This window comes from Labrus mixtus, chromosome 8 (genome assembly GCF_963584025.1).
Source record: "Labrus mixtus chromosome 8, fLabMix1.1, whole genome shotgun sequence".
Taxonomy (NCBI): domain Eukaryota; kingdom Metazoa; phylum Chordata; class Actinopteri; order Labriformes; family Labridae; genus Labrus; species Labrus mixtus.
Window position 1 is genome coordinate 24876987 of NC_083619.1, and position 21582 is coordinate 24898568.

Consider the following 21582-nt stretch of genomic DNA (forward strand, 5'->3'; position numbering starts at 1 on the left):
TGTAAGAGGAGGGAGGGAGGGCGAGGGAAAGAGAGAAAGAGAGAGGGAAAAGAGGGGAGAAGAAATAAGATTGCTGAGGCAGTAAAAGTCAAACAGTGGAACCGTAACATGACAAAAGGCCAGCAGGGCAGCGACTGTAACAAACAGCAGAGAGGTGAGAGCGATCAAAATATTGTCTTAATTATATCTTCAGGTGTTTTTTGTCAACATTTGCTGCTTCCTTGGCCTTTAATGTGGGTGAATACATTTTGACAAGTTGTATTTTTCCCTGCTGGGGGACCTGAAGTACACAGAATAACTATTAAAAAGCCGTGTTTATGTGGGTACCATACTGAGATTTTTATTTGAAGAGGTTCTATGTGAAAGGTTTTTTGGTAATTATTGTCAGAGCTAAAAAAAAATAAAAATAAAATAAAACAGTCCAAGACAATGGAGCCTGGGGGGATTAATTTGGTCTTCAGGTCCAGAGAAGTCTAGACATCTAGGTTAAAAACTGGGTTGTTGAGAAGTAAAAATATGCCGGCATTAGGGTCACATGTACTCATCCACAGCCTTACAATGACGACGTTTGAAAGTTTAGTGTGGACCTGCTTTCTGGTGAAATATGCAGCATACAGGAATATAACTTTAAAACTGTTAAAACTGGGCGCTGGTGGCTCAGTGGTTAGTGCCGGCACCCATGTACAGAGATAGTCCACCAAGCGGGCGGCCCGGGTTTGAATCCGACCTGTGACTTCTTTTCCACATGTAATTCCTCACGCTCTCTCTCCCTGATGTCTGACTCTATCCACTGTCCTGTCTCTCTAATAAAGGCACAAAAAGCCCCCAAAAAAACAAAAAACAAATCAGTTGAAACAAAGGTTTATATGAAACTTCAACGTCTATAAAGCTTTTGTTTTCTTTCACATGGAGCTCAGTGATCCTTTTTTCATCCATGTTCTGTTGCCTTCCTGTTTAAATCTAAAGATTCCTCTATTTGCCAAATCTTGCCAAACCCAAATTTCCTTACTTTTTTTGCGATGTTTATATACTCTAATCACTACTGATGAAGACAGAAAATGTTGTTTAAAGCTCTGGGAAAAAAAGCTTTAGAGGAACGTAACTTAAGATGATCTTATCAGTTTGTTTTTAAGTTGTAAATCTGTTTTTTAAGGAATCCTAGGAAGGAAATTCATCAAGTATTTTGGTTGTCTGCTCACGATTTCAACTTATTCATCTTATTTTCTAATGATAACAATGCTGGTTTGCCTGTTCAAACAAGTCTAAAAAATTGCTCTTAATCATGGGAAAAGCACTTGTGACATCCCGAGATAATGAGATAAATAACTTTAGATATTGAGAAAAACAAAAAACTAAAGGTACTCGTCATCGATTCGTGTCCATTTAGGAATCCGTAGTTGTCCTGAGTGTTTGTCTGTAAATGCACGTCAGTTTCTAAAGTTGTCATTGAGTACAGTCCCTTTAATCGCTCTCCTGCAGACTTTTAACACGTGCAGGCAGCAGAGCATCAGTCCATCACTGCACAGGTTTCTTCACCAACTCGAGCAACAAGGACATAATCCCTCACAGAACACTGGCCACCAAGCAGCTGTGTTCAACAGTGTGGAGAAGCTGCAGAGACCACAACCAGGTTTTTTTTTTAAAATCTGGAGCACTTTGATGGTGAAAAGTGTTGAATCATGTCTTTTAAACTTTATGAGCATATCGATGTGTGTTAGTACAAATGTTCATGAATTCATTCATCTTGATCATTTTGTGGATATATCATTTCATTCTGTCAACCATCTCAGGGTAATTCTTCTCTTAGGATTGTTGAAGCTGTAATACATATGTGTGTGACATCTCAGAGCGACAGAGTTATTTTGGATTGGAGCCAAGTGTGTGTTCATGTGAGCTGAAGAGGAAATGTGATTCTCCGAGGTTGAAGAAATGTATATGTCTGACATTTACAAGTCAAGGAAATGTCTTCTTCCAAGCCTATTGGAAGTCTAGGGTTAGATGAGTACTTGGTCAGCAATTTGTCAGCCATGTGTGTTCTGTTGCCGTGTTGTCTGAACACGGCCGAATAAATTCTAAGGCGAGCCACAGTCTGTTTCCCGATTTCTTAATTGAACATTTACTACAGAAACAACCCGCACTTGACAATGTGCTTGTTTCGTTTGTTCACACTTTAAAGAAAACAGTTGAGCCCTGCATTCGAGTGAAATTAAAGAAACTCTTTAACATTTTGATGTCTCCCACTCGCACAGCACATAAACAACAGAGAAACTAACAAACGTCAAGGCCCAGAAAAAACAACCATGCTTCCACCGCTTCACTTTAAATCACATATATGAGCATCAAATTGAAAATAAGCTGCTGACATCATGGAAATCTATTTTCACAGAGGACGATGTGGAAATGTATTAAAGGGGTAATGAATACACATTCACCTTTTGTCATTCATTCATCATCTTACTGAGCTCTGAGAGAGAAGTGCGTGCACTTTATGCTCAGAATACATATGAAGGTGTGAGAGCATTAGCATGTCTGCGTGCCCCTGCATTCAAATACATATGCATGTTTGTGCGTGTGAGGTCGTGTATCCATATTTATGTAAGTGTATCTTGGTGTATGGTCATGCATGCATGCATGAGTGTGTGTCAGTGTGTGTTCATGTGTGTGTGTGTGTGTGTGTGTGAGCAGTTGACCTTTGTGTCTGATGAGGTATCTGCCGAGGACGATGAGGAGGCAGAGCAGGATGAAGACGATCACAGCCACCACCCCTCCGATCACCGCGTGGTCCACGCCCGAAGTTGTCGACATGGCCGTGGGGTCTTAAAAAAAAAAAAAAAAAGAGAGAGAGAGAGAGAGTTGGAGGAAGAGAAAGGGAGAAAAGAAGTGATGTAGTGAAGATAAGAAAACGGGAGTCATAATGAGAAAAAAAGGGGAAGTGGAGAATCGATGAGAAAGAAAGACAAAAGAGTGACAGAAAATGAGGCGGTAAAAAATACAAGGGGACGGAGATTGAAAGCAGAGAGGGGGGGGGAGGGGGTGACGGGGGAATACAGTTGAAGATGGATGATGAAAGGCAGCAGAAATAGAGGAAGAGAGGGAGAGAATAATGGGGAGAGTGACAGAGAGAGGGCAGAAAAGAAAAGAACAGGGGAGTGGAGTGTCAATATAATACTCGGGCACAGTGACAAACCTTCACAAGACAAAGACAAGGATATGAAGAAGAAAAAAATGCACCGCGTCACACCCTCTGTTAAGAATTGTTTGTGACCAACACGCAGCAGGATTGTCTGCTAACAATCAAGAACACTAAGACCCTCGTCTGTGCACGTGTGTTGATGTCGGGTGAAAATCTTTCCCCCCCTTCAGCTGTGGTGATTTCTCTTTTAACTGAAGGATTTTATGCTCTTGTATTTTGGGGACAGAGAAATTTAAAAAACTCTTGATAATTTAAAATCCAAAGCGACTGAATCAGACCCCCCCCCCAGGCCTTAAAAGACCCAGATACTGTTTATGTCATAATTTGATTAAATAAAAATAATCGATTAAGCCATGCTGGACGGCTGTGGCTCAGGGGTAGAGTCGGTCGTCTCTCAACCGAGAAGGTCGGGGTTTGACCCCCAGCTCCTGCAGCCACATGTCCCATGTGTCCTTGGGCGAGACAGTTAACCTTAACCTGTACTTGATGATTAATAAATGTAGCTGGTGTTTCACTGAATCTATGCTTGCAGAGCTTTTTTATATCAAAGGGAGCACTTCAGACAAAGATACCATTTAGCTACTTTGATCTACTAAAATAACACTGTCCTTTAGTGTATCTGAAATAATCTGATCAAAGGTAGAAATGGGAATATGGTAAAATGGTAAAAATATAAGATCAAAGACTTCGAGTTGCAGAAGGCAAACACAAAGTAGAGAACAAACTTTGAACATACGCTGACACAGTTAGCCTGTCTGCTTCATACAAACACAGGATTAGATTACTGATAAAAAGTATGACATCATCCCGTCTATCACTCTGTGTTTATTATGATTTATTACCAGTGACGCCTTTAATGAGCATCGTCGTAGTTTGTATTATAAAGTAGGGAGGTCGTCTCTCTAGGAAATATGTGTAATGCATTATCGGCATCTTAAATTTCACTTGATTCATTTTTTAAAGATTTTTCTTACACTCATTTTATTTTAACATTCATTTTAGTTGACTTAATTGCGTTTCAAAGGTCCCAGAGTTTTTTTTAATAGTTTTATATTAATGGCTTTTATCCATCTGTCCTCTGGTTCCTTTAATTGTCTCTAAATGACTCGATATCTTAGTATAAAAGGGTTTCCTCTCAATGATCTGAGTCGACATAAAAGTTGATGAACGTGACTACATTAGTGAAATCTTAATTAGGTAATCTAATGTGAGATGAACTAGGATTACTTCCTGTTAGTTACCATAGTTACAGAGAAATTACCCAAGTGGTTTAACAATATCCTCTGTTTGGTTGAACAAGACTTGAAAGTATTCTTTCTTAATGCAAACATAAAGTACATTTTCCCTGGAGGAAGCTTGTGGACAAAGTTTACATTTCATGTTTTTTTTTTTTTTTAGATGCAAGATTTCACTCAACAGCGGAGATTTGTTATTTTCTCCTCACTTCAACCACTTTAGCTACTTGCCCCTCAGAGTAGAAAGCAATCTATGCGGAAATAATTTGATACATCATTTATTTCGCCCCAGACTTTTTACCGAACGGATCCGATGCCGGGTGTCAATTTAAAAGTCACTCAGACAGGCACAACTCGAAAGAAGCACTTCTCGCATCGCAAAAGCATAAAATGACTACAAAAACAGATTATGGAGTAACACAACGGAAAGGGGAGGCGGAAATAAAACGACTGGCTTGCACGTTTCTGAATGTAGCATGGGGCCGAACCAAGGATATAGCAAGTGTAAGAAAGAAACAGCTAATGTATACACCCAGTAGGAGAACAGGAACAGAGATAGAGGCACAAAGTTTGTACAAAAATAAAAGTACAGAGAAGAAGAGGACACATTTCAACCATCTGAGGTCCCTCATCCTGGAGTTGTTTGCTCATTTTTAAGGGAAAAAGTCACATTTCAGGGGCAAGTTAAAGGGCATGACAACAGCCAGACAGAGAACGGAGAGAAGAGAGAGGGGGTGGGATAAGAGTGGTGAGGAGGGGGGAGATACTCTCAGCACCAGTCAGAATGACACACACACACACACACACATGGAAAGTCTAAAGCGCACACCCCGGTTGGCCGGCGTGGAGGTGAGAGGGGCATGCTGACGAGGCGAGACTGAGAATGAGCCCATAAATCCTGCTGTCAGCATCAAAGGAAAGCAGACAAGACCCGAGAACACCTCGAAGCCTGACCCCCCCCCCCCCCCACCTCATCCTCCCCTTCTCCCGCCCGCCTGCCCCCCCCCAAAAAACACACACACACACACACACACACACACACACACACACACACACACACACACACACACACACACACACACACACACAGAAACGTTACACACACATATGAAAAAAAACACACACACACACACACAGAGAGAGGAAGTGGAACACTGTGTAAATGACTTGTACCACTTAAGGGGTCAGGATTGTGTGTGTGGCTGTGTTTTGTGTGACTTGTGGCAGTATGAATGTGTGTAGTGTGTGTGTGTGTAGTGTGTGTGTGTGTGTGTGTGTGTGTGTGTGTTGTGTGTGTGTGTGTGTGTGTGTGTGTGTGTTGTGTGTGTGTGTGTGTATGTGTGTTTTAGAGCCTGCTTGTGCATGTATGGGCCACAACAAAGCGTTACGTGGGCAGGAGTATAAAATATTCATCTCTCCGCTCTGAAGTTCAAAGTGTCCCCACACTTTTCCCCCAGAGAGACAGACAGACAGACAGACAGACAGACAGACAGACAGACAGTCAGACCTACAGCCCTACAGGCAGACAGACAGACAGACAGACAGATAGTCAGACAGACAGACAGCCCTACAGACAGACAGACAGACAGACAGACAGACCTACAGACAGACAGACAGACAGACAGACAGACAGACAGACAGACAGACAGACCTACAGCCCTACAGGCAGACAGACAGACAGACAGACAGATAGTCAGACAGACAGACAGCCCTACAGACAGACAGACAGACAGACAGACAGACCTACAGACAGACAGACAGACAGACAGTCAGACCTACAGAGAGACAGACAGACCTACAGACAGACAGACAGACAGACAGACAGACCTACAGACAGACAGACAGACAGACAGACAGACGTAGTTAGAACGACAGGTGATTGGTGGAAAAAGTTATACCTGGCATGTTGTCTGCAGCATCTTCTCAAGTGGATGAGTGTAGATGATTGATTGTTGGTGATGTTTGGATGAATGGAAGGATGAAGGGATGGTTGGTTGGATGAGTGGAAAAGTGCGTGTTGGGTGGGGGTAGGGTTTATTTAAAAAAGAAGAAAGAGGAAAACAAGAAAGAAAGAAAAAAGAACATCAACAGATGTGACACGGCCACTCCAATGCCATTTGTTCCTTCATTGTTTCCTCACGTCTGTTCACGCTGACTGTGTTTGCTTGAGAAAACAAACTCAGTGTCTTTGGTTGACACTGGTTTGTTTAATAAGGAGAAAAAATATCTAAATAGTCATATGAAGGTTGTTTGGCAATTCACCTCCACGCAGCGGCCATTTTTCTCTGACGGCATGGCGGGTAACTATACAGTCATGATGTTGCTATGCTGTGTTGCTGGTTGCAACAATTTCAATGCTACTCAATTGATAAACAATCAAAAACCAAAGTATATGGAGAATCTGGAAGGACACGTTTTAAGTTTGACACAACATATTTGATAAACGTAAGCCAACGTTGGGTAACAGCAAACATTAGTATCAACCACTTCCTGGATTACAACAGTGAACTCAATCATGAAATGAACCGCCTATGAGGTCAAAGTTTTCAATGACATAACAGGTAAAGCATAAATCTCAATCTAACAGAGATGCTAGCTAACTAAAGGTAATTAAAGCTATCCAATGGTTACGTTAACTAGCAATCAAGCTAGGAGTGGATTGAGCGCTAACCTTAGCGGTTTTGTTTTCAGATTCTGATGAATTAGGAAACATTGTTACAGGAGTTGAGCTCCCTGAACTAAATGTGTCTAAATGTCAGAAAAAAAACAGCTGCGATGTCAATTTGATGAATTACTGAGCATGTCAAGTTTTGTATGTGTGTAAGAGTGTAACTCAGATGATTTTACCTGTGATAGTGTTACCTCCATTCAGCTGGACGGAAACTGAGGGAGTAAGGGAGGAGGCGAGGGGGGAGTCGGAGCGAGTTGCAGCAGAGGGAGTGGTGCTTGCGGAGGAAGTAGGAGAAGAAGAGGTCGAGGTGGAGTCGGGGGAGAATGTAAGGTCGGGGAAGAGGACGTTGGAGAGGGGGGTGGCGGTGGTGGGTGTGGTGGAGATTTCGGGGATGGTTGTCAACTCATCAGACGTGGTTGGGATGGAGGAAGGGGAGGGAGAAGAAGGAGAAGTGGTTGGAGAAGGAGAGGGGGAAGGGGAAAGGGAAGAAGAAAGGGAAAGGGAAGTAGAAAGGGAAGGGGAAGGGGAAGGGGAGGACTCGGGGGAGGTGTCAGGGGAGGAGGTGGAGGTGAGGTCAGGTGGTGAAGACGAGGTGAAGGTGGGATCAGAGCCGGAGCCAGACAAGATATCAGGGGGAGAGGAGGATGGGAGGAAGGTGGGGGAAGAGGAGGGGGAAGTAGGCGGTAAAGATGTATCAGTTGGAGAGCCAAAGGAAGGGGAGGTGGTTTCCAGGGAGTCTAGGTCCATAGGATCTTTTGAGGACAAGGAGGCGGGGGGAAGATATGGCATGGGGGGGGGGGGGGGGCATGGGGCGTACAGTAGGTGTGAGCAAGCCAAGTGACAAAATGGCCCAAAGATTCAACGACCAAGACACATCAAAGCGAAGGGAAAGAAGCGCAAGTACGAGCGAAAAGCGTTTGGATGGTAAGCATTGGCGGTTGTGGTTATGGTGGCGCGGTTGGATGAGAAAAAAAAAAACAGGAGGAAAGAAACGAAAGAAAATCAGAAGAGAAAAAGATGGAAGAACAAGCAAAAGGCCACAAGAAACGATAGAAATAAAAAAAAAAGGTGATGAAGAAAAGTAAAAGAAGACAACTTTTTCCACATCAGTTTTCCCCTCCCCTCCCCTCAACCGCCACTCATCCCTCTTTCTGACATTTTTTTCTCTTTTCACTTTTTCTCATTACCTTGCACGTGGAGTGTGTACTCCCCCAGGCCGCTGCCGATGCCGTTGTCAGCGTTGCAGAGGTAGACGCCATCATCTGTTTTGTTGAGCATCTCGAAGCGCAACAAAGCACCGTCGGCCTTGGCCAGTGGAGGGAGCTCTCCATCCTTCTTCTCCCACACGTAGGAGGAGGGCCTGAGACAGGGGAGAGAAAAAGATGACACAAAGAGAGAATAAGAGTCCTGAGGTGAACTGTGTGTGCTCTGCTAGAGTAAGTTAAAGTAAAAATCAAAAGAGGGGCGATGTGATGAGAGGAGAAGGGGCGCTGTGACAAGTGCTGCAGGAGGGATGAGAAAAAAAAAACATGAAATGATCAAGGGGTAAAGTAAAGATGGAAAGAGAAAGAGAAGAAACAGTCAGAGGAGAGGAGAGGCTGGGAGGGACAATGATGAAAAAAGAAAAGATAAAAGCAAGAGAGGAGAGCAAAGTGAGAGCAAATAACAAAAAGAGATGGATGTAAAAGAAACAAAATAGAGAAGGAGCTGAGGGAGAATTAACAACTTTGTGGATTATAAGACAATGGGCCTCTGGGCACAGACTTGTACAAGGCCCCACACCCTTCCTCCATCAGAGAAAGTCTCGACTTCATTCTTAAGCACTCTTTGTCGTTAGCTTGTGCTCTTTTTGAACGTTGTTTTTCTTGTCTCTATGAAGTTGTTTGTGCCTCTTTGTTGATGTTTTGTGGCTCTATGGAGTCTTTCTCATCTCTCATTAGCTTTTTGTTGGGTATTTTTTGAGTTTCTTTGCTTGTCTTTGTGGTTTATTTTGTCACCATTTCTAGTGAATTTCAGTCTCTTTGAAGTTATACTAAATCTCTTTATGGTTGCTTTGCAAAACTTTGTGGTTGTTTTGTGTCTCTTTGTAGTTGTTTGGTTGCTCTTTTTAGTTTTTGTCTCTTTGTAGTTGTTTCATGTCTCTTTGTGGTTGTTTTGTCTGTCTCTATGTGGTTGTTTGGTTGCTCTTTGTAGTTTTTGTCTCTTTGTAGTTTGTTTTTTGTCTCTTTGTGGTTGTTTTGTGTCTCTATGTAGTTGTTTCATGTCTCTTTTAAGTTGTTTTGTGTCTCTTTGTGGTTGTTTTGTGTCTCTATGTAGTTGTTTTGTGTCTCTTTTAAGTTGTTTGGTTGCTCTTTGTAGTTTGTTTTTGTCTCTTTGTAGTTTGTTTTGTGTCTCTATGTAGTTGTTTCATGTCTCTTTTAAGTTGTTTTGTGTCTCTATGTGGTTGTTTCATGTCTCTTTTAAGTTGTTTTGTGTCTCTTTGTGGTTGTTTTTTGTCTCTTTGTAGTTGTTCTGTGTCTCTTTGTAGTTTGTTTTGTGTCTCTTTTAAGTTGTTTTTGTCTCATTGTAGTTGTGATTGTATAGGTTCAGGTTTATTGGTAGTCGTGATGTCTTTGTAGTTTTGTTTGCGTTTTTCTGCAATTACATGGGTCCTTTAAGTGTCTCTCTTTTTTTGGTAATCTGTCTCTTTGTTGTTGTCTATATCTCATTGTAGTTGTTTTGGTCTTTTCAAACATATGTTTGAAGTTGTTTTGGTAATTGTGCAACTCTTTACTTTTGTCTCTTTGTGGTTGCTTTGCTCCTTTCTTCTTTTGTTTTTTGTCTCTTAAGAACCTTTTGAAGTAAATGTTTTAATTGCCTTGCGTCTTATTCTAATAGTTTGTGTTACCGTTAGTGTTTTGTTTCTCTTTGTTGTTATTTTACTTAATCTGTGGCCACTTTGTGTCTTACTATTGACTTTCAAACATGAAATGCTAACCGTCCTTTTAACCTGAGTCCCTCCCTAGGAATCACTGAGAGAGGGAGTGCACTGAAAGTTTTTGCGGCAGTAAAAAAGAAAGGATGAACAAACACAGAAAGGAGGATGGGGTTCAGAGAAGTGTCGCAGATTTTTTTTTTTTAAAAGAAGAGATTAAAAGAGATGGAAAGAGAAGAAGACAACAGAACAGAGATCAGCATTTCAAATCAGGCTGTGTTAAAAAAATCCATTCTGCATAACAGATTGTGTATGAGAGAGATAGCGAGACGGGCCCTGATAAAAGAATCAATTATGTAAATGTGCGGGTCCTTAAGCGCTGTACAGTAATTACAATGACGGGGAGCCTGAATCGAGGACAGACCTGAACGGGCTGGACTGATTAATCGCTCTTCAAAATTTTTTTAAAAAATCTCAGTGACACGTAAAGGTGCAATCTGTAAATTTCATCATGGAGGCCATGTGGTTATTTGTGGTTGTGCAGGAGCTGATAAAGGCAGCAACAGTATATCATCACCTCTTTCAGGGTCCTCTATTATGAACTAGTTTGATGTCTTATAGAGGCAAAACCTACAACGACTCTCTCTGTTGTTGCCGCTGGGCAAAATTCAGAGAGAAAGCTAATGAGAAACATGATTTGCTCCCTTGACACCTGCTGCTGTGCAAACACAAGGGAGACAGAGAAGAAGAAGTTCAAAGTTTTGAATATGTGTCGTTTAAGGAATATTCATCTTAACAATGTAAAAAAAAAAAAAGAGCTCAGAGTGCAGTTAGCTTTCCTGAGGCTAATCTAAAAAAATAATATTCAACCATAAGGCACTTTCAAAAAGCATGTCTCCACCATGTTTGACTTCACTGTTTTGTTACCTCCAATAAAATGTAATCAGCTGTTGTACAACGCCGCAGCCAAAATTATAGATAATGTGCAATTAACTGAACAATTAACTTCACATTCACAGGCTGTAACTGGTGTCGTGTTGTTAAACAAAATGCTTAAAAGTCAATCTCTGTTAAATGATTGGCTAGACGATCACTGATAAATTCAACCATGCATGTCTGAAATCTATCCCGTTTTTTTATTCTTGGCTATGAGCTCAGCTTTGCAGGAAACTTTTCACTTAGCATGCATGCATTAATAAACACTGCACAAAAGTCATGATACGCTCCGAGACATTATTTTATTGCAATTATGGGTATACTTTGGTGCTGGATTTCCCTCCCTCTCTCTCATCTATAATCATAATCACTGTAAAAAAAAAATAAAAAAAAAGCCAAAGGGTGTTTTTTTTCCCCCTTAATTATTAACATGAGAATCGCTAAGTAATGTTAATGTCTTCAATCTCTGTAATCCAAGACTTAATTCTACACAAAGTATCCGTCATCTGATCTGTGTTTTCACAGTCATTAAAGGACGAGTCTGGTTTTATTTTGGCACTGGTTCCTACAGAAGATGGACATACTTAAACTTCACATCACTTTTTTGAGACTGAAATCCCCGCAGAGATGTTCAGAGCTTTACTCAGTGCACTTTGTGGAGTTGGTAGTCCTCAACATGACTGTTTTGATTCAATCAAAGTGAGTGAAGTTTCAAGACACATCAATCAGCTGTACATCTTTAAAAAAAAAAAAAAAAAAAGCTCTGATAAACCCGCTGTCCCTCCCTCCCTCCTCTGCCAAACGCCAGACAACACGCAGGCAAAGTCAGCAGCTAGCCGGTGAAGATAGCGGAGCACTTATCTACTCAAGCGACATATATTTCCCTCAGGAGGTAGTTGAGACCAAATCAAAGCTAAAAGAAGAGTGAATATTGGTCCAGCGCAGACTCCACATGAATGCTGATTTTGCTGTGAGGCTGCCTGATGCGTAAACAAGCCTCTGTTTGCTAACTTGTTCCCCTGAACAACTTTATAAAGAGATAAAATGTTATGTACAACTTATTGCTCTGCCCCTAAGTGGACAACAGAATCAATAGGGAGGCTTTACGATGGGTCAGAAATATATAGTTTAATTTACAGAAAGCCATTCCTACTACTGTAGCTGTGAGCGGTAACCCAAACATACACAGGAGCTGCATTTATTCAGGGCTATTTTGAGCCGTGGATTAACACGTTAGTTGAGCTTTAAGTGTTTACAGAAGCAGAAGAATGTCTGTAGGTTGATTAAAAATACACCAAAGTGCTCTCTGCATTTCATCCACATGTTCATTTTTTTTACAAGAAAGGTGACCGTGTAATTGACTCGGAGTCGAAAACGCGAGCAGAAGAAGGGATGTTGAGCTTTAGGATTCACAGTTTATACTTAGGAGTGTCAGTTCATGTTTGTTTTAGTCTCTTCAGGGGATTTGTAAAGAAGAAAGATACGCTGAGGAATATGGCCGACCTCATCCGCTCACAGGTTACAGATTAATGTAATCCTGTTACATGTCACCTGCTGTTTTTTTTTTGTTTGTTTGTTTTTTACCGTGACCTCGCACACATGATGAAGCTCGCACGCAACAGAGCCCGGGTTCTGCACACGGCTTCTCAGACGGGAGAAAGTGTCAAGTGAACGCTCTTAGGAAGTTTAACGCGGTTAAACGACTTTAAACTCTGAAATGTGATGCAACTGCGAGCACTGAGCACTCCTGGGCCGCGCCGATTGAATAGATGGGAAATATAATAGAATGTAGAGCACGGCTGTCTTTCTCTGTCTGTTAGGCGTCAAAGCAACACAGTGTAGAATTTGATTGGGTAAGTTTTCTCTTTTGAACCTGACAGGATGTGATCGCACTTGAGAAAAAAAAGGTGTGTGTCATGGAAGAGGGAGTGCAACGTTCTTTTTGAGTTTGATTGGGGAGGGCAGCTCGGGAGGTGGAGGAGGGGGAGGGGAGGGATCTGAGTGGCTGCGTTCAGTCGGAGCAAAAAGGTGTCGTCGCGGTGATTGGGTTTTGACTGACAGCTCCGGGGGGCAACCTGTATCTGATTTGATTGGACACCGGCTCATCCAGAAGCGGCGGTGCACATAACCGAGCATGCTCTTTCTATCCATCTCGCATTCACTACCCAGACACACTTTCTTTCTTTCTCTTGTTTGCGCTCCCTGTCTCTGTCTTAGTCATTCGCTGCTTGTCACCAAATCTTCCTGTCTCCTCTCCCGCCTACGCTTTTTCTCTCCGCTCCCCTCCACCTCTCCCTCTCCTGTCGGTTTGTTTTCCTTCCCTCTCTACCTCTCGTCTCGCTCCTTCTCTCTATACGCTCGCTTTCTTTTTTAACATACAGCCTTTGCCACTCAGCAGACGCTTTCATCCACTGCCTCTCCCCGTGCTATGAGTTAAGTACATTTTTAGAATAGGAGAGCCCATTGGGAGCTGAACCCTGAACCCTCGTACTGTCAGGGCCCGTTTCAAACTACAGAAGACTCTTTTATCACCATAGAGCAAGACTTTATATAGAACATACATCATTTAATGGATGCTTTCACCCGCGGACTCTAATTGCGTCACAAATAAATAGATTTCTCGTCTAGGTGGTCCCTGCGAGAGTTGAACCCGTGACCCCACACACTGCACATTGTTCACGCCTCGCTCTTCCCCTGTCGACAGTTTTATCGACCACCTCGCTGCCTGTAAACGCACGCTCACGCTATGACAGTCACCTCCTCCTCCCCCGCCCCCTATCTGTCCACCTGCCAATCAAATTAAGCGGCTAATCTTATTCCTATAGCGGCTTCCTGTGATGAGCTGACGGGATGGTGGGGGGTGGTTGATAGAAGGAGGTGGGTGGGGGGGGGTTTAGAGGCAAAAGGTGTGAGGCGAGATAGAGGAGAGTTATAGAGAAAAGACAGGGGAGGAGGAGTGGAGCAGTGGAGGGCGAGGCGTCGGCGGTGACAAGACGGAGGGGAGAGAACGAGCGGTGAGTGACACAGCGGTGGAGAGATACACGATGATGGAGGGAAGGAGGGAGGCAGAGAGGAAAGGGGGGGATGGAGGGGGGGATGGAGGGGGGGATCGATGGCTCTGGTTGGCTGGAGGTTCATCTATAATGTAGAGAAGCCGGGGGAAAGAGTGAATCTGTGTGGGCAGCTTTTAAGACAGGCTGGAGTTTGTTTTTGGTGTGTGTGTGTGTGTGTGTGTGTGTGTGAATATTTGTGTTCACACTGTATCAGTGAACACCTGTACGCTTGTACGAGCAGGTGTTTCCTGCTTGCCGCGCTCCCGCCTGTGAGTGTGTTTACATGTCATGTTTAAACGAGGGCCCATCCGAACGAGGAGGTGTCATGTGTGACTGCTTACAGTACGAGTGTGTGACTTGTTGTGTGCAGATTGTCACAGCTGCTCCTGGCACTTTAAAAAATGTGTGTGTGTGTGTGTGTGTGTGCATTTTGAAGGATTTTGTTTTTGATTGTGTACTTTGACGTCTAATTTCATCCTCTTTCCACTGCACAGCTCCTACATCGCACATTTTGTACATGTTATGTTTTTTTATTTTAATGTTTACTAAATGTTTTTTATTAAGTCAAATTCCTCGCATGTGTAAATGTACTTGGAAATAAAAACCAGATTCTGATTCTAATTCCGATTCTCTTAAATCAAATGAGACCTTCGTCATGACCGGGGGCTTCGATTGGAGCAGCAGCACCTCGTCAGCCTCGTTTCTTACAGTCAGGGCTTACATCAGAATGTGCTCTAGTAAGAGAAAACAGGCCATATATATGAAATCTTTTTGGATATGTATTGAGATTTCCTTCACCTAAGAATGACATTTAGGATTTGCACCATGATCAAGTCAAGAGATAAGATAAGTACTGAGTTTTTGGGAGGGTTTTTTTTTTTTCGATAAGCATGTTGGATGAGGATATCGAGCCAAGACTTCCTTTTCTGTGTGCTGGTCATTACTTCTAGTCCGATTAACACCTTGAGACGTGAGAATAGATTTAAAGAGACATCTTTGACTGGACTTGTCGCTGCCTTTATAAGACATTTGTGTCATTGGATTTCATTACGGACGATGTGTTCCACCTCTTTTTCTGAGAGCTTGCGTATAACTACCTGATCTACAGCCTGAAACCAGAACGCTTACAACACAACGTTTATTTTTTATTTTTATTCTTTTTCCACTTGCCTTTAGAATCCTGCTTTCATATACAGATGTCTGTCTATAGAGATTAACTCTGGGAGAGAAGGGATGATACAAATGCAAAGAGATTATAAAAAAAACTACAGAAACCCCCTGACTGAACTTTCCACCACAAACTGAATGAAATGACAACATCAGTCATCTGATCAAATACTCAAATGACATATCTAATCTTCTTAGTAAGTGACCTGTTGTGTTTGCTTAAAGTCAACATTGGTTTCTTTCCACCATAACCACTAACCTTTCCTAACTTTAACTGATCAGTTAGTTTAACAAGCCAGTTAAAGAGACCTCGACCATAAAGGCGGGAGTCCAGAAACTCATATGAGCGGTTTAAGAAGGAAACTGAAAGCACTGACGTGTGACGTACAGAAACCCCATTTATCAAGAAGTCCTGTCACTCACAAGACTTCTGTTCAAATCTATATACCTGTAGGTCAGTGGTTCCCAACCCTTTTGAGGTAGAACCCCCCTACTTGTATTTAAAATGAGTCCTTCAGAACCCACACTATAAAAAGTGACACATTGCTGTAAAAAACTCACATTTTCTATTTTTTTTTTTTGAGAAACCAGAGTTTGACACAGAGACACCTACATTTCAATTTGTTTCATTATATCTTGAATTACAAGCCTGGCTGACTCAGATGGTTGATATTTTTGAGGGGGGAAACATCGTTCGTATCTTTTGCACAGTTTTTAATCGACTCATCTTTGAATAAACTATCCACTAAGTGAGTCATCATTACTGAGGTTTCTTACACGCTAATCTGTATTTGACAATCTCAGGGAAGACAGAGCCTCGCTGTCTGCATGAGATGTTTGGAGCCCCCCCCCCCCCTTCAGGAGGTCGGACCCCAAGATGGGAACAAATGCTGTAGGTTAATGTCAGTAAGGGTTCATACATGTGACATTTAAACTGTGATGGAATAGTAAGGGTGTGTGTGTGTGTGTGTGTGTGTGTTTAAATCCATACAGGTAGAGACAGTGAATTAACTTTGAGTGTATTTCTGTGTGCGTGTGCGTGTGTGTGTCTTACTCGGGATTGCCGTTCCCCTTACACTCAAGATGAAACTTCTCTCCCTCTCTGGGTAGATCGCTCCCAGGCGAAATCTGCACGTTAGGACGATCTAAAGGAGGAGAGGAAAAAAAAACATACAGATACACACAGAGTAAAAGTTACATAACACAGAACTCATGCCTGAACAGACTTGGACACAGCTCCGATAGTCTCATTCATCCTTGTCTCCATCTGCTCCCATCTACATCCTGTAGGCGTCACCCTCTCTCTGCCTCCCACAATGACATAACCCCCCTTACACAACTACATCACTTTCTCCCTGCCGCGCAGTACCGCTGAGTCGCCCACATGGTGGCAGCACCGACACAGACTCCGCTGTGGATCTATTCCTGGTTTTCATTTCAGATGATAATGTGCTCTTTTTATCCACAGTGACTCGAGTCTGTGCGAGAGCAGCGGCAGAGGAAGGTGAAATTCCTGTGCGGTCATTATTCCAGGTAGCTAATGTGAAATTATTGGAGCACTGTAAATGAGGAGAAATGTGCCTGATATCAGCGACTAGTAAGGCAGGTATAAAAACACAGAGCAGGTTGAGATTTCACTTTGCAAAAACGTCCCTGCCCTCTACTTTTTTTTTCTTTTTCCCAGCATCCTCTGCATCCCCACTCAAACCCCATTTCCCAGTGGACTCACACAGCACCCGCAGGGCCTGCTCGCTCCTCTTGTCCCCCAGGGCCAGGGAGGGATGGTTGACGGCGCAGGTGATGAGGGCGTTGTCGTCGCTGCGACTCACCTCCAGGTCGAGCTCGCTGCTCACGTTGTATGTGGGATCATCTGGAACGGACTCCACCACGTCTGGACGTCCTGAAGTGGAGAGGGGGGGGGGGGGGCGAGAAGAAGGGGGAGAGGGGGAGGTCAGGAGGGAGGCGTCTGCATCTTAAATGGAGACACAGATACAAAAACACACATACGCTGCAGCACTGAACATGTTCTTTAAGTGTAATTAGGATGTGCTGGTGCCATGTTGGAGGACGGCACAGAACTGCAATGACCCTCATTTGTTCCCATTAAATGAAAAATGTCGTCTCTGTGCGGTTACCTTGCACCTCGGGGTGTTTTGTCCCGCTATCTATCACCATATGCCACATACACCGTGAGTTCACCAGTGCGGTATAATTCCACACATCTCTACAGCAGTATTTCTCCCTTTTTCTGGCACATGAAAGGATCAATTTATTCTGCTGACTCATTCACTGATGTACACAAATGATTCATCCACTAAAAAGTGATTTTAGGACAACCCTAAAACTTTTGCGTCATTTAATATCTGCAGGACTATCTTTAGCTCGAAGGTAATGAGGATTAACAGGAATAAAAAAAGGGTCTGAGGGAAGTGTTTCTTTTCTTTTTCTGAAGGTTTGAGATGATTAGTTCATTAGTGGATTAACAGAAAGTGTTTGTATAATGGTTAGTGTTTTAAGACATTCCTTAAGCTTTAATGTCAAAAATGAACTGGTAGGTAGGGCACTGGTGGCGCAGTGGATGGGGTGCACCCCCGTGTGCGGAGGCTGTGGTCCTCCATGCGGGCCGCCCGGGTTCAGGTCTGACTCGGTGGACCTATATTCCTGACTGATTTAAGGCTTTGTCCACTGTCCTATCTCTAAAAATAGAGGCAAAAAAGGCCCAAAAATAACAGGCCAAAGATTATGTCTTCAAATGACTCTTACTGTGACCAAAAAATGAGTGATATTCAATGTACATCAATATTAAACAGAAAGTGCAACAAGTCCTTTTTAAGTTTAATATTGATGTACATTGAATATCACTCATTTTTTGGACTGTCAGTCACAGTAAGAGTCATTTGAAGACATCATCTTTGGCCTTTTTCCTTCATTTCTGACATTTGTCTGGATTAAAATATTAATGTATTTAAGAAGAGGCTTGTTCTCAGATGAAAATATGATGACAATAATCTTTTTTCCAGTCCTAAATGTGTTCCAAAGTGCTGTGATTGTGGTGAAATGTTCTCCCTAAAGAGTATAAATTACTCCAGAATGTGTCAGTTTCACATTCTGCCACAACATCCTCATTCAAAAGAAAAACCTACAAAGACAAATCGCCCTTTCAACGCCACATCATGACATCCTCAAAGCGGGGAGAAATATCAATGTTGCATGTCTGCAGCTCCGGATGGCAGCTAGAGTTAAAGTGAAAAATCCAGTGCCCAGAATGCTCCTGTAATGTAACACAAGTAAACAGCACACAGCACGCCCGCTCATGTTTACTAACCAGGCCATGTCTGTGATGCTTCATGCTGAAGGACACCAAAGAGACCAGGGAGGCTAAAGATCTGATGCTGCTGCGTCCAGCTTTTTCTTTTTCTTTTTGGACTCGCTGTTGCTTAGGAGACAGCTTGCATTTCACATGATGTAATGCAAGAGTGAGAGGACGGAGAGGCAGCTATACCCACGAACGGAGCCTTATCTTTGCAAATACTGAGACTCTACGGCATCTTAACTGCAATCTGTTGCGGCCATACTTTGTTATTCGGAGTGATAAAACAGGTCTGTTCTACGGTTTATGTTAAGTCGTCAAATGCATACTTTCCCGCTTGCTGCTGTTTCCTTTTTGTTATTTTTATTTTACACTTTAGGCAGCAGCTGCAGCTGGGCTTGCAGGAAGAAAAAGGAATCAGAAGAAACAGAAGGCAGGTGCATGTGTGTGTGTGTGTGTGTGTGTGTGTGTGTGTGTGTGTGTGTGTGTGTGTGTGTGTGTGTGTGTGTGTGTGTGTGTGTGTGTGTGCACGTGTGTGTCCTTGCAGCAGCACTAAGCACAGAGTAAGACAAATATGAAAGCATAAAAACAGTGCAGACTGTCATCCGGAGATCGCACTCTATTGTAGGAAAAAAAAAACATCAAACCGGGTGGTCAGAGCGTGAAAGTGGTTGGTGAATCTTGGAAAGTGGACCGGAAACTTATCACTTTCTCCAGCATGAACCTGCACACACACACACACACACATGCACACACGTGCACACACACAAGCACGGGCACATGTAGGTCAAGCTCATGAATAACATATACACAGAGGAGACGGAGATAGAGGCAAGGGAGCAGATTGGAAAACACACTTTTTCCCTCTCTTTTCTCACCGCGCACATGGATATCATGGACCCCTCCTCCTCCTACCTCCCTCTCCAGAGAACTCTCCAAATACCACTGAATCTAATGACATCTCTCTTTTTATTACCATAACCAGTCCTCTGACCCGCACAGAAAATTAGTTTACTTTCCAGGTGCATTTCAATAATCCCACGCCACTCAAAGGAGTCTTTTCGTCACTGTCTGCCTCTCTCGCCCTCCTCCTCCTCCTCGCTCCCCCTCACTCTCTCTCTTTCCATCAGCACACACAAATACAGACAGTATACAGCCTTTATTAAAGACCATGGATCCCCAACACCAGGCCTGGGAATGGAGAAATGCTGTTTGTTTACTCACCAGCTCCTGTGTACCTCATACATTTGAGCTTTAATAAGTTTCTCAGGCCCAAAGGGTCATGGGAGTGACTCAACAGCATTCATTAAGGGGAAAAAACAAGATGCAGTCAGTTTAAGGGCCCCCTTTTTCCCGAGACAGCAGTGATGCACATTTATTCATAATTCGCATTTCCTCAGTTTATTATGAGATAATCAGGGTAGATTTGCATGTCAGCTGCTGCAAGCGGAGCAACAAGCAAGTCGCTTAGGACAGCAGCAACAGGTTGTGTTGCTCTTAAAGGGCCAGTTCACCAAAACGATGAACAAACAAACAAGCCCTGCAGATCATTTCAATTTATTTAGTTCAGGGTTTCTAGTTATTTGTGTCTCCACCAGGACACATTTGAGTGAGATGAAATTCTCACTCAGAATTGAAAATAGATTTTCCACAGTAACATCTCTCTCTCCAGAAACAGGGTCATGATTATGCCGTATAATCCACAGAACAAGCTGTGTAAAGTATTTCAGATTCAAACTAAGGAGTGATGTTTCTCTGTAGAAACTTTGTTCCGCTGAAAACTGTGTGGCCCTGTTTTTTTTTCTTCTTCTTCTTCTTCTACTCTTTTTGTGGATTATTCTAACAAAAACCAGAATGTGTTTTCTGGAAACAGTGGGTGCTGTTGAATTTTTAAAAATGTTATTTTTCATTGCCGTGAGCACCAAAAAAATGATGGCGGTCTATTCTCAACCATTCTGACAGGATGGAGGCAGAAAAGCGCAGCAACGTCTCCAAACTTTGACAAATAAAATACAAACTATCCGAAAGGCTAGACACTCGATGTGAGTGAGAATGTCAGTAAAATCAACCCCTTAAAACTGGATCCAACAACTTTAAAAAAAAATCACGTCTCCTTATATGTTATCATGAATCAATCGTGTAACAAATGAACCGTGAGGCCGAAATGCATTAAAAGGGATTTATTTAAAGGACAACATGCTGTAGTTAGTGACTTTGTGCTCTGTTAGCCATGGTACTTCAACATACTGTACATACAATACATCTATTCAAACCAGAGTAGATGAATTATTTTCATCTACCATGAACTATGGACATCAACCACATTTGTTTGACATCATGCCAAGGACATCTATGTAAAATTACAAGCCCATGGACCAAAGTTATTAAGTGCTGCAACAAGCTGTATGTCATTCGTCTAAACTGCTGTTTACAGAACTTGCTGCCGAGTCACTTTAAAACTTCTCACTTATTTTATTTGTATTTATCTTATCTATTCGGTTTCTATTTTTATTTTGTACTACCTGCTTGATAATTGACTTTGTGTTGCTGCAACGCCCAATTTTCCCCTCTAGAGATAAATAAAGTATTCATCATATCGCATCGCATCTCATCGTCCCTAAACTCTAACCCTAATCTGGTGCGATGTCGATTCAGTGGATTTTTAGACTTTAAAACAGCAACAATTGTATTTTTATTCTAAACGAGAAATGAAACAGATCATTTCCTTTTTTTTTTTTTTTTTTTTTTTTCTTACCACTGTAACTTTTGCTGCTTTGCTAAAGTGCTCATGATGGATAGGCCGGATCTTTGTAACATAGCAATAAGTAAGGTCTTTTACCTGCTTTTTGTAACATAGCAATAAGTAAGGTCTTTTACCTGCTTTTTGTAACATAACAATGAGTAAGGTATTTTACCTGCTTCTTGTAAAGTGTCTCGAGATAACACTTGTTATGAGTTGACGCTATACAAATAAAAGTTGATTGATTGATTGAAACAGATCATTTGTAGAGATGATCACCTGACTCTTTAGCATCTCTCAGCTCAACACTGTACTTTAAACGCCTTTGAGCTCATTGTTTTTGTTTCAAGTTTTCTCTGTTTT

At 42.4% G+C, this 21582-nt stretch overlaps 2 protein-coding genes and 1 long non-coding RNA gene across 5 annotated transcripts in view; 2 read left to right on the forward strand and 1 right to left on the reverse strand.

Moving 5' to 3' along the window:
* Positions 1-21582, forward strand: part of LOC132979516 (uncharacterized) — a 358936-nt gene that overhangs the window by 147562 nt on the left and 189792 nt on the right. The gene's annotated exons all lie outside the window — the stretch shown is intronic.
* The window catches only part of cadm3 (cell adhesion molecule 3), a 114070-nt gene that overhangs the window by 4410 nt on the left and 88078 nt on the right, over positions 1-21582 (reverse strand). Inside the window, exons 6-11 of one of the 3 annotated variants that reach the window (XM_061045360.1) lie at positions 16899-17069; positions 16224-16314; positions 8287-8459; positions 7276-7851; positions 6327-6347; positions 2691-2816 (exon numbers count right to left, since the gene is read on the reverse strand). In XM_061045360.1, coding sequence (XP_060901343.1) covers positions 2691-2816; positions 6327-6347; positions 7276-7851; positions 8287-8459; positions 16224-16314; positions 16899-17069 — 1158 coding nt within the window. The remainder of the gene's footprint in view (positions 1-2690; positions 2817-6326; positions 6348-7275; positions 7852-8286; positions 8460-16223; positions 16315-16898; positions 17070-21582) is intronic. The other 2 variants (XM_061045361.1, XM_061045362.1) reach the window with 2 other exon arrangements.
* LOC132979502 (uncharacterized) lies at positions 50-16973 on the forward strand. The gene is made up of 3 exons (XR_009674055.1): positions 50-154; positions 16638-16702; positions 16854-16973. It is a non-coding gene; the product is annotated as an uncharacterized LOC132979502 (long non-coding RNA).